At 34.2% G+C, this 13,165-nt stretch overlaps 1 protein-coding gene across 1 annotated transcript in view; it reads left to right on the top strand.

Moving 5' to 3' along the window:
• TMEM244 (transmembrane protein 244) overlaps positions 1-10,953 on the top strand; it is a 40,148-nt gene extending 29,195 nt beyond the window's left edge. Inside the window, 1 exon segment of the mRNA XM_015600060.1 lies at positions 10,772-10,953. Coding sequence (XP_015455546.1) covers positions 10,772-10,953 — 182 coding nt within the window.
• Positions 10,954-13,165: the final 2,212 nt, after the last annotated feature.

Below are 13,165 nucleotides of genomic sequence, written 5' to 3'. Positions count from 1 at the left end.
AAAGGTTGTAAACTCCTAAAATTCAGTGTTTCCCAAATTGTATTCCAAAGAACATTAGTTCTAAAGGATGCTAAGAGTGCCATGCAAGGAAAATAAAAGTTGCATGTGTAAGTGTATTTGTGGAATCCTGGGTTTAAGTAAAACAGACTTATTTATTTCAGGACTTCTAATACCTTTAACATACTATTGTGAACAAGGCCTCTCTAAGTAGCAGTATACCTTATACACTGTTTCTCAAACATATTCGACCATGTACACACTTTAGAAAACGCTAATGTATCATGTGGAAAGTGTAACACAGAAGAGGGCAGATTTAAAACCAGATTTAGATTCCATTACTGTCTTTGTGTTAGAGAATTTCTTATGAAATTATTGCCTTTTTAAAAATATTAGTGTCTATTTTTTTCCTTAGACCATGGTCTTCTAACATTGTGCCTCTTAAAATTTAATGTGCATTTGAATTGTTGCAATAAAGATTTTGGTTAAGAAGGGCTGGCTGGAGCCGGAAAGTCTAAATTTCTAACAATTCCTGGGAGAAGCCTGTGCTGTTGTTGGTCCATAGACCACACTTTGAGTAGCAAGGTCTAAATTGTTGGGCCCATATATGTTTTCAGTTGTATAGTTCTGTACTGACAGTCCTATGTTTTTTATATCACTGTTATTCAATAAATTCTTGTAGAATTTGATTAAAACTGAAATGAGTTAAGTTTATATAACTGTCTTAAATATTTGTCACTTTTTAGTATAGTTAAAATGTCTCCTGATATAAAAGAAGAGCATTCCATGGTTATACTAAAATATAAGCATAGAAAAAAAGGACAGGAAAGTAACACACACACACACACACACACACACACACACACACACACACCATTCCTACGTACAAACATTTTGAGAAACAATTAGAAACTAAACAAAACCATTTTTAGAATTTTTTCCTAGATGACTCTTTTTACCCTAAAAATCTATTTCTTCCACAAAAATATGCATTCAACCACTAAGAAATGTCATGCTAACTGTATGTAGTCCAGGTGACCTTCCAAAAACTACTCTGTGTTGGTCAGTTACTGGCTAGATAATTTAAGCTTCTCATGCACATTTAAATATAAAAATAATGATATGGTCTCTGCTTCTTTCTCACATTTACTTATTTGCATAAACTTTTGTCTTCCATCCATTCTTCTCATTCTTCTCATTAATTTCCTCCAAAATGTTTGGTCATAGAAGCATCAACATATGTAACTCAACTAAATTAGTCAAAGGACTGTAAATTTCTATTACTAATAAAGATTTTTTTTTATCTTTGAAAGAAGGCAGCATAGAGTAACTATGAAAGGATCAGCATTATGATCTTTCATTCTCCAATTAACACCCATTGACAGCACTCAGAAAAAGGGTCAATCTAGTGATACCACAAAACTCCATTCTGTTCTGTGAAAAATGCAAATATTAAACAAATCATGGATACACCGATGAGAAAGTCCACCCCTATCGAAACACACATGGAAGACATTTATAGAAACATTATAACTGCCTAAATAAATTCAATAATTAAAAAAGATTTACTTGATTAAGTACTTTTTAATATAACAAGAATTAAGTTACACTAGTAAATTAGAATAATCTCTCTAGACTCAGAAGACCTTAATATCTTGTCATTTTGTAGTATAGCCTAATTAGCATGTTTATTCCTAAGATTAGGGATTCATCTGCTCAGGTAATTACTATTGTGCTAATCTTTCTCTTTATTTTTTCTCCTGATCACAAGAATAATCTGTGATTTTCTCCTTTTGCTCATTAAAATGATTATTATTGTCTATTTGATGACACCACTTGAAACGAAAATTAAAATACAATTAGGTTGCCTATTTTAGCTTAAAAAATAGTGTGTATCAGACATATTAACTAATTATTTACTGCCTTAAGCTATATATAAACTTCTTATAGGCCAAGAGTCATGCCCATTTAATTTACTTCTCTAGTGTCTCACACAGAATCATAAGTTGAGAGAATCCTATCTGATATTTTGATGAATATTTTTTAGGCAGGACTCATACTATTTTCATTTTTAAAAAGGTAATACTTTTACATTATGCATAACCTTTTCATAGGTATGCTTTAAAGTTATTATACCATTGCCATCTTATAATGTAAATCAATTTATGTATTCTTTTAATGTTTACTTGAAACAATTATTTTTCAAATAAATGAATAGTATCTTTACTCTTGCTGAGAATGATTCTAAAATATATATACGAGGTATATGAGGACTATTTTTATATCTACAATCTAAATATTTTACTCCTATCTAAAATTGTATGAGTTTTGTTCAACCAATATACCTTAGCTGCTAAATTGATAAGTTCAAAAGCTATAGAGTTTATCGTACAGAAGAGACAACATATATACCATGAGATAGAGAATTTTATGACAAACATCCTAAGGAAAAACAAAGGCACTTCCTAAAGTAGTTGTACCATAAACTTTAGAAACCTGAATTGCTAGGTAAATAAATCTGTAACAAAAGCCTCCATGGATATCACTGTGGTATAAATGTCAGAAAAGGAAGGAAATACAATTTGATTCATATGGAGAAACTATAATTTTTCAAAAGAAAATTTCTACTACAGAAAAAGGCCTCACAAAAGATGTAAAAATTTGGTGATATTTTACATTTTTAATAGAGGAAAATAAAGCTTCAACTTTCCAAGTTTTATGCCTTATTTACCTTAGCTGTTTCATTTAGATTTTCCTTTATTCTATCTAAATGTTTCTGGTAGTTTAGTAACAAGAGGGCCAAATCATTTTTAAAAACAAGAATTAATTACCATCTGACTTTCTTCTTGATGAAAAATATTCAACCTCTCCCATATGCCCAATAATTTAAACAGGAAGATGATTTGCCACCAACATAATAATAATTGATTCATCTAATTTAAGGAATAATAGATGTACCCACAAGATCTTTCTTTAATTGCAAAGGGTAAAATGCTATTACAGTAGAGAAAACTGGCTGATACAACCTTAGACAAGTGATCAAAGTTAACATTGTTAGTAATGGGACTAATCAATAATGTATAACTCCTATGTGATACACTGGGAAGAACCCAGTATCAGTTCTGTGGTATTCCTCCCCAAAGTGAATAATTTGAATCTATTCTTAAGGGTGCATGAGACAAACTCAAAGTTAGGGATATTTTACAAAATAATTGGGCTGCACTTTTCAAAAATGCCAATATTATAAAATTCAAAGAAAGACTCAGAAATTTTCCCAGATTAAGGAAAAGACAATCTGGGATTTTCTTTTGCTATAAAGGGAATTATTGGAACAATTGACAAAATCTCAGTAAAGTCTGTACATTACGTAATTGTATTGTTTCAATGTTAATTTCTTAATTTTGACATTATACAAATCATTGTTAAAGAATCATCCTTTGTTAAAGAATTCCTTGTTTTTAAAAAACATTTACTAAAGTATTTAGGAGAGAGAGGGCATTGTACCTATAATTTATTCTTCAGTGGTTCAGAAAGAAAATAGTTGATATGTATATTGTATGCATACACAAGTACTCTCACATAGAGAATCAGAAAAAGGTAAAACAACTGTAGAAACTTAATATTTTGGGAATCTAGATGAAGCATATGTGGGCATGCTTTGTACTGTTCCTGCAATTTTTCTTTAAGTCTGTTATATCAAAGTAGAGAAAAAGAAAAAGAAGAGATGGAAGATCAGAGAATATAAGTGACTTTTCCAAAGTCATGCAGGAGGCAAAAAAGCTGTCTGGGGCTCACATTCATGCTTTTTTCACTATATCTCTCCTTCTCTTTCTGTGATGACATTTCTGTACTGTACTAATACACGTTGGAAGAGAGAATGAGCTGGGCTAGTAGGTGGACTGTTAATTCCTTGAGAACATGCTTGAACACCCTGAGTCATAGTGGCATTCGAAGGTAGCCAGCATAGAAGGCAGGCGTGTTGCTGGTACTAGAGACACTGTTTTGGCAGTGTGCCTTGACCTCTAGAAGCTTGTCTAGCTATTCAAGACACAATGTCTAATAAGGAACAATGGGGCCTGGCTTTCACTTCCCTAAGGACTCGGTTCAGAAGCAATATCCATTCATAATGATAATAGGGGCAATGCCTTGATTGAAATGGTGTTCCAGCCAGTGGTTTGGGGTAGAGTGACATGGTTCAGCTTTATAGGTAGAGGAGAAGAGCAAAGGCTGGCAGGTTGGCAGGCAGATTTGAGTTCAGATTGGACTCCAATGCTTGTTGGGAACCAGAATACAAATCAAGAACCCCAGGCTGAGGAAGGTGCTCCACTTCCATACTCCTAAGGCAGAGTCTGTGTTATTTATTGAACAAATAAAAATTGAGACTGGTACTGTGTCAGGCATTGCTTTAGGTGCTATAAATACATCAGTGAACTGTTTTCAGACAAAAATCTGTATTCTTATGGCAAATACTTTCATTATCATCATATTCAGCACTTAGCACAGTGCCTGGAACATAGTAGGTGGTCAGTAATTAATGAGCAGATGTTCAGTTGTAACGGGCACTGTGGCGATTAGGAGGAAAGGCTGCAGTGTCATGGGATGCAAGGGACGCAACTCAGATACACTGGAAACTGGGCATAGGTCAGAAAATTAATGCCCAGTTTCTACTCTGGAAACGGTGGAGTTCCCAGGTCCAATATATTTGGGACTGCCTCAGGATCTACCGGCTGAGTCTGCAGGTTGAAACTTTCACCCCCCAGCAGTTGGGGAGTGCTCTAAGAATAGAGGGGTGATACTCAATACATTATAGGCTTGCTGTAGTTTACAAAGTTGAATGTCAATGACAGGGGAAGATATTAGAAATCATGTACTCTCTCACTTCTAAATCTTCAGAAATGTTTCTTCTACCAGAATGATTCTCAACACGCCATGCCTCTTATCTTTACCCAGCCCCTTCCTCTGCAGCTACAGAGGCTTATCCTTTACCAGCTAACTTTGCTTGGTCTCAGCTTGGATGTCCATTCCTTCAGGAAAACTTGTTGTGCCTTCCTCACATCAGACCCCTTTTGTGCATTCACACAGCTCCCTTGTCTGTCCCCATCGAAGCATTTGCCACGTTACATAGGAATTGGATACATTCCTTACTGCATTGTAACCTATGAGATTGGAAATAAGTCTGTCTTGTTTACAGCTGTGTCCTAGAATCTAACACAGTAGTTATCTTAAAATAGGAGCCAGTAAATACTTATTAATTAAAAAATATTATTTAAAAAAATTCTGAATTATAAGTACATTCTCAAATTACACAGGAAAGCTTATGTAATGTTCTAAAGGAATAGTTTTCAATCTGCCCGTTGGAACACTGGAGGTCCTCTGGCGATCCTTAGGGACTATAACAATGGGGGGACAGGGAAGGTAGCCAGGCCAGCTCAACTTTTGACTATATACTAAAGGATTTTTTTTTGTTTTTCTGAAGCTATACTCTCATATATTCCAGCATGTGTGCACATAGCTGAATCCTCATCTGGGCTACATGAGTGGTGTATTAGTTTCCTATTTCTGCCGTAACGAATTGCCATAAACTTAGTGGCTTAAAACAATATAGATTCATTATCTCAGTTCTGGAGGTCAAAAATCTGAGACAAGTCTCACTGGGCTAAAATCAAGGATGGGGAAGTGGTCATCTTTGGAGACCATCGATCAGCCTCTCACAGATGGGCTTCCTCAGGTCTGTGAACATGAGCAGTTTTTTGAATGCACGTTGTCAGAAAAATGCAAGTCTACATTTTAAAAAAATATCAAAAAGGGTCATGGACTCTGCTAAAACATAAATCATGTCCCTAGTGAATTTCATAAAAAATCTATTTCAGTTTATTTACATACATGTTTTTAGGACCATATTCTAATGCATAAAATACCACTAACGTAAATTAGTGCACACTTTCGGTGAGGGTAACTTGGCAAAATATATCAAAGTAGAAAACACACATATATTTTAATTCAGGAATTCTATTGCTAGAACTTTTCCTTACAGACATAATTGCAGAAACAAAAACTACAGAGGAAGATCAGTTATATGACTTATAGCATTCATACAATGGAATATGACAGTGATGATAAAGAATGAGGTGTGCCCAGAGAAAGATATTCAAGATAAATTTTTATGAGGCAAAAGTTCAAGACAGGATACAAGGTCTAATATCTATTTGTAGTTTTAGAATGTATGTATGCTGGTTCCCAAACTAATTTTTGGGCAGGACACATGATAAACTATTTTTTAAAATAATTTATTTTTATTTTTTAAATTAAATGTATTGGGGTGACACTGAAGAAAAACTATTAATAGAGGGGGATAGCAGAGGCTAGCAAAAAAAGACTATGCTTTTCTACCATCTATATTTTCTATTGTGCATATATATTATTTTATTTTTATAAAAGAAGGCAGGGGCAGTTAATAACAATAAATAATAATTATAATAATAACAGTGGAATCAATAATAATGTCTATATGCCTCAAACAGTTTTAAGCACTGTGCACAGATTATTTTGTTTTAATTCCCACATCTCTATGAGATTGGATCATTGTTATACCTTCTTGGCAGATGAGAAAATTCAGGCTCATAAAGGTTATGCCAATTGTTCAACGTCATGCTGCTAATAAAGAAGAGCTCAGATTAAATTCAGGTCTCTTTGACCTAAACCAGTACTCTCAACTGTTGCTACTATTTTTGTTTTCTTGCTTATATTTCTTCATGTTAAAATAAAAATGCTAATAAAGATTATCACATATATTTCAGTACTGGTAAAAACTTTCTCAAATGTTAAAACTAAAAGTATACTTTTCCCTAACATGTCATAAATCCAAACAAAAATCACTATATCACAAAGGCCCCAAATTTTTGAGGCTTAGTATGTACAAAGTATGAAAAAATATTTTTGAATTTTTAATGAGAAGCATTACTCAAAATGACAGCGTGCATACACACTTATAAGGAGGACAATAAAAAGAAACAAAGAAGAGGGGAAATGCAAACAGGGAGAAGAATCGAAAAGGAATGAGAGAAAAATTTACGAGATTATGCTAACACTGGCGATTTACAGCTTTAAGAAAATGCTTTATAAAAGTAGTCTAGGCTATCATTTCTGACAGCTGTAATTTGTTTCCATTATATGCACTAAAGAAATGCTCTATTTCCATTACAGATAGGATGAGGTTGAGGTATTTTCAATGAGAAGATGAGACCATTAAGTCATATCTAACATGCTTTATTCCAATTGCTTCCATATACCAGTACCACTCACTTTTTTTAGGGAAAACAATAACAAAAATAAATAAGCAACTCATTGCCACTCCAGATTTGCATATAATCTAAAAATAATTTCTCTAAACCTTTTTCGGGTGAAAACTGTCACTATTCCAATTCAGTCTATTCAATGTTTCATGAAGGTTCTGATGTGAGCCAGTAATTTAAGGATCATCTTACACGCATCCTTTCTTCTGATTTCTTTTACCCTGGCTGAATCCCTTAAGTTAATTTGCTTGCATTGTTGCTTTCCAAATGATCCTAGTGTGATATTAAGGTTGGTTATCAGGCGGTTCTCCAGAATCCTTTGGTTAAATTAATAAATCCACATGTGATTAGGTTAACACAACTGTTGACCAGTTTCTAGTCCGTTGCCAACAACTAAAGGTCTGTAGGAAGAGTACAAATGGAGACCCATGTACCATATAACTAAATACAAAAACATTAAAATCAAGCTGTCGAACTGTTAAATAGAATATCTTAATCCCCTATTTTGACAAAAAAAAATCTTTGAGAAAATATTTTTAAAAATATGTTAAACATTACTGATACAAATGAAAGAGAACAAGATTTCAAGAAAAATAAATTTTATTATTATTGTACAAGTTTGAGTGCTTTGGCGATTGCTGGTGGTGTTTGGGTAATAAAATAAAGACAATTCAGATTCATAAGTTATTATAATATTATTTCATACAATTTATTTCTCTTGCCTTTATTTCAGAAAAAAATAGTAATTATGTTGTTAAAATCAGAATTTTCTCACAATTTGTGTTCTATTACCAGTAATGTCTTATCAGGTCACAGTAGTTCTTAGATTATTTTAAATTAATTTAAATTTGGAGAAATTGCTTAGCTGAGGAATAGCAAATGAAATTGTTAACAAAATTTGTAATATGGGGATGAAACAAAAATTTTACAAAATTTAAACAATATTAAAGAAAACTATATAAAATTTATAAAATATTTTATTTTCATCATAAAATGTCTATAACTTAAGTAGTGATTTTCACCATTTTACAGTAATATTTTCATTAAATTTTCATTTACATAAAATTGCTGAAATTTCAGTTGATTTGTTCAAGTTGTGGATCTAATAAAAACAGTTGTAGTTCATTTGTATTGTTTTGGTCAATAATTAAATCTGTATTGAATAAAGAATTTATAATGTCTTGTTTGCAAATTTTATGTGGGTCACATTCAATGTAAATCTCACTTTTCTTGTTTCTAATTCTTATAAACTTAAGCAAGCTCCCTCTTTGAACATTTTCTATTTCTTTATGCTTTTCAATTTTTTCCCCTGAGCTCTACTCTTATATTTTTCTATTACTAGTATGATCTCAACATTAACTCATTCTCACTAATCTGTAAGGTTAAAAATTAAATGCAATTATATTCAAAGTGAACTCAGTTTGACTGTATTTTCATTAAAAATGTAAATTAAATTTTCATTTATATGTTTTCAAAAATATTGTTGTATAATATTCATAAAGACAAATAAAAATTAAAATGTGAAATGGAATTATAATGACGTATAAATTTTAATGTAAATTATTTAAATGAATTTAAAATTATGCATTTGAGGGAAAATTAATAAAATTTCATTAAGTACTTTCACAAAAACAAAATTATTTGCAATTCCAGTATTTAATGTCCATTTAGTCATCATTAAAAAAATTTAGATTATATTTTACACTTGTTAGGTCTAGACTCCTATATATGTAGATATATATGTACATGTATATATATATATACATATATATATATATATATACATATATACATATATATACACACACACACAAACAAATATAAGAGTAATATAGGCTTTTTAACATTGCAAAATGTTCCCTAGGTGCAACAATAAATATAGAAGACTAGGAAAGCAAGAACATGGATGCTAGATACCACTTCATTATGTAAGAGTCTAATGCAATGATCTTATCTGAAAGGAAGGAATTAACAAATTGGTTAATTTGCCTCTTCTGTTTCCTAAGCACTTCCACATCCAAAATCCTCTCTGGACTCAGAAGCAGTGTCAGTGACAACCCACAAACCTTGACAGCATTTAGTGGTAGCCAGCATTTGTCTAGAACATATAGGAAAAGAGATGTAAAGTGTTTCCCCAAGGATGGAAAGTGTTACTCCCAAAAGCACGTGCTTAGGATTATGGAGGTTCTGCCATGTCAGTAGAACCTGAGTGCTGCATGGATTGTAAGTGACAGAAGTGCCCATGAGCTCTTTCACAGAAGTTTGTGATATGTGGGGCCCCCTGCAGCACGAGGCCCAGGGCCTTTTGTGACCAAGTCCTGGGGGAAGATGGTTGGGAATCTTGTTCCCATGGTATGATCCAGCCATGACTGTATTCCTAAGGCCTTCTCAGGTCTGCTTTCCCTGGAGGTATGCTAATCAATCTCATAGAGTATTTAGGACTAGACGTGATGACATGTATAGCTCTTCCATTTTGAAAAGAGCTTATGCATGTTTCTGATACACCAGGAACCATACTTTTTCTATTATGATGCAACAGTCTGTCTGCCATTTTTAAGTGTTGGATTTTGGACAGGTTATTAATTCTCTGGGTCTTGGTTTCTTTAGCCATAAAATGAGTTCAATAAAACTACTTTCTACAGTTGTTCTGATGATTAAATGAGTTGATGAATAAAATAAACTGCTCATTGCCTGGTATATACCTATTTTTATTATTCCTGATATAAAATTTATTTCTATACTCTTCATCCCACTGTTTAACCAGCAAGCTCCAAAAAAAAAAAAAAGGTTATTTTCTAAAGAAAGAAACTCTGTCCCCAGGAGAGTTACTCTACTTTCTCCAAACTGTAGGAAACAGTGACTGCCATTCTGTGTCGACCCTGGACATATTCGGCTGTCCCTCTTTGCATGGTGTACTCCTTTAAATTCATGCACACAATATAATGTAGGCCCTTGACCCCACCCAATGATCTTGTTAAGTGTTCTTGTTAGCTCAGTGACTATTTCAGAGCTTGTCTGCCTTGGCCACATGGTCTACCTCTCCATATTCTCAGTAGATAACTCTGCCTCTTACTATCATAAATTATTAGACTAGAGAAATAGAGAACTTTGATTTCTCTTTTTTCATTAGGTCCTTTTCATCAATATTTAATTGTATTTATGCCTCTATTTTCTTAAGAAAGAAAGAAAAAAGAGAGAGAGAGAGAGAGAAAGAAAGAAAGAAAGAAAGAAAGAAAGAAAGAAAGAAAGAAAGAAAGAAAGAAAGAAAGAAAGAAAGAAAGAAAGGAAAGAAAGAAAGAAAGAAAGAAAGAAAGAAAGAAAGAAAGAAAGAAAGAAAGAAAGAAAGAAAGAAAGAAAGAAAGCAAGCACTCCCTAGACCTGTCCCCAGCTAGCATCTATGCTCTTTCTCTTCTACAAATCTTGAATGAGTTGTCTCTAGTCATAGTCTCAGTTTCTCTAACTTTCACCCATTCCTCTACCAGGTTCCACTACACTGAAACTTCTCCACCACATCTTCAAGGTTAGCTCCACAGTGTCGAAGCCAGATTTTCAAGGTGTCAATTGGTCTTGGGCAGCATTTAATATTGTTGATCCCTCTCTGCTTCTTGAAAAAGTGACATCTCATGACTGTCATGGCATTGCTGTCCCTTTTTTCCCCCTCTAACTTCACAGTCTCCCCTGTCTCCATTTACGGTTCTGAGGCTTGTAAATACTGCCTCTATTTACCCTTCACATTCTCACAGGGCAACCTTATCCACTCCCACCCACAAAACAGTACCCTGTCAGGGGAAACTCCAGCCATCTTAGGAAGGTAAATTATTGGCTCACGTAAACGGGGAACTCAACAGATAAGTCTTGACTCTATCCAGGAAGGTGACTAACAATAGGAAGGATGTGTCCTGTTTTCTCTGTCCCTTGGCCCTGCTTTCCATAATGTTGTCTTCATTGTCAGCCGGGCTCCTTTTCTTAACAGACAAGAGAGCCACCTGCAGCTCCAGACTTACATGGCTCAGGATTCTAGAAGGAAAGACACAACAGTCTTCTCATATCCATTCCCACTTTGCTCAAAAGAGTTCTGTGAACTCACCCTAGTTCCCATGCTCACTCTGAACCAACTAAGGTCAAAGCAATGGAGTACTTAAAGAGTCAATCTGGGTTCCATCCTTTTGGTAAAAGTAGAGCAGAGTGAGTCTTAGCCAGGACACAGGAGTGTCCTCACAGAAACACTGAGGAAAAGAAACAGATACCGAGCAAAAATCAAAATACACATCTACAATCTTATTTATCACTTTTTGTCAACAATTCTACTGTCTATATTTCCAGATTAATTATGGGTCTTGAGCTCCATAACTTCATATTGACAACCTCCCAGCCCTATTGCTTTTGAGAAGATATACAAGCAAATTAAATTAAACTGTTCTAAAAGTGAACTCATTATTTACTATTCCAAAATTTGCACCTTCCCTTCTGTCTTCTACAGAGAATGGTGCTGCCATTTACCCAGTTGCTCAACACAGATATCTAGTAGTCATCCTGGACATTCCCTCTCCACAGCTAGACATCTCTATCTAACTGATTTTCAGGTGCTGTGACTTTTAAATAGCTCATCTATCAAAATTGTATCAAGCATTTTTTTGAACCACAATAGTATGAAACTAGAAAACAATTAAGTAGTTCATCTGTTTATTTCTTTTAATTTCTACTGTGACCTAAATTCAAGCCACCATCATTTCTGCATAGACTTTTAAAAAAGTTTTCTAACCTTTTACACTTTTGGCTCCAATTTATTCTCTTTTCCCTTTTATTTTGAATTTTTCAAAAGTGTTTATGTTATACATGTACATGAAGTGGCAAAAGTTTTCACAAAGTTTGTTATGAAAAACAACACTAGTCCCCCATTCACCCTTCATTTCCACAGAGATGCTACTATCACAAAATTTTAGCTCATTATTTCGGTATTTTCCTCCTAAATAATATAATATGTTGCTACTTTTTGTCATTTTTCAATTTTAGACAGTTCCTATCCTATTGACTGCCCACTGGAAAGGATGAGAACTTAACTCTCTTTCTTTCCTTTGCTCCCTCCTGTGCCATCCCCCTGTTTCCCAGGAGAGCTGTATCATAATTATGGCTTGACGTTTTGGCTTGACAGTCAATGTTGTACTAAAATGTACTAATACTAATGGACTAAATGTGCTAATGTACTAAAACTACGTTAAAGCTATTCACAGCTGAAAATATTAATGAAACTTGTTTTTTTTTCTTCCTATTTAATATGTGTCTTCCCTAAGTGGCTTCTTTATTTTTTCTTTTCTTTCTTGCTCTTTTTTTTTGGGGGGGGGTCTATATTTTTCACATTAGAGGCTCTTCTCAGATGCCTGTTAGTGCTTGCTTGTCTGTGCGTATTGAAGAGGGAGGATGATTAGAATTCTGGGTCCATGAGTAGGGCTTGTTAACTGTGAACTTCACTGTCAGGTGATCTGACTGGGCCATTTAATCGTGGAACCTTTGATGTTGGTGTTTTCAGGACCTTCCCCCAGACCAGGAAGGTTTCCTGAAGGAGACCATTTTGCTTTCCTATTTTATGACCAAAGGCCTGGTTTTCAGCACTGTAGGAAATGGGAAAGAGCCACCAGGTCTCAGTGTCCAGTCTGCGTACATCTTCTAATCGGTCCATTGTTATGAGGTCACTTCTTCTTCTCAGCCGTGTCTAGGTGTCTTCCAGTCCAGAAACCTACTCTCCAGAGAACAAGCCTCCAGACTTTTCTGGCCAGATGAGAGACAGCTGTTCAGCTACATGGAATGGAGGAGCGGATTTGACTGCTTCTTAAACAGGCATTAGACTAGTCCTCTAGTTTATTGAATGAACAAATGGC

This window comes from Pteropus alecto, unplaced genomic scaffold (genome assembly GCF_000325575.1).
Source record: "Pteropus alecto unplaced genomic scaffold, ASM32557v1 scaffold79, whole genome shotgun sequence".
Taxonomy (NCBI): domain Eukaryota; kingdom Metazoa; phylum Chordata; class Mammalia; order Chiroptera; family Pteropodidae; genus Pteropus; species Pteropus alecto.
This window is presented reverse-complemented; position numbering and strand designations above follow the sequence as displayed.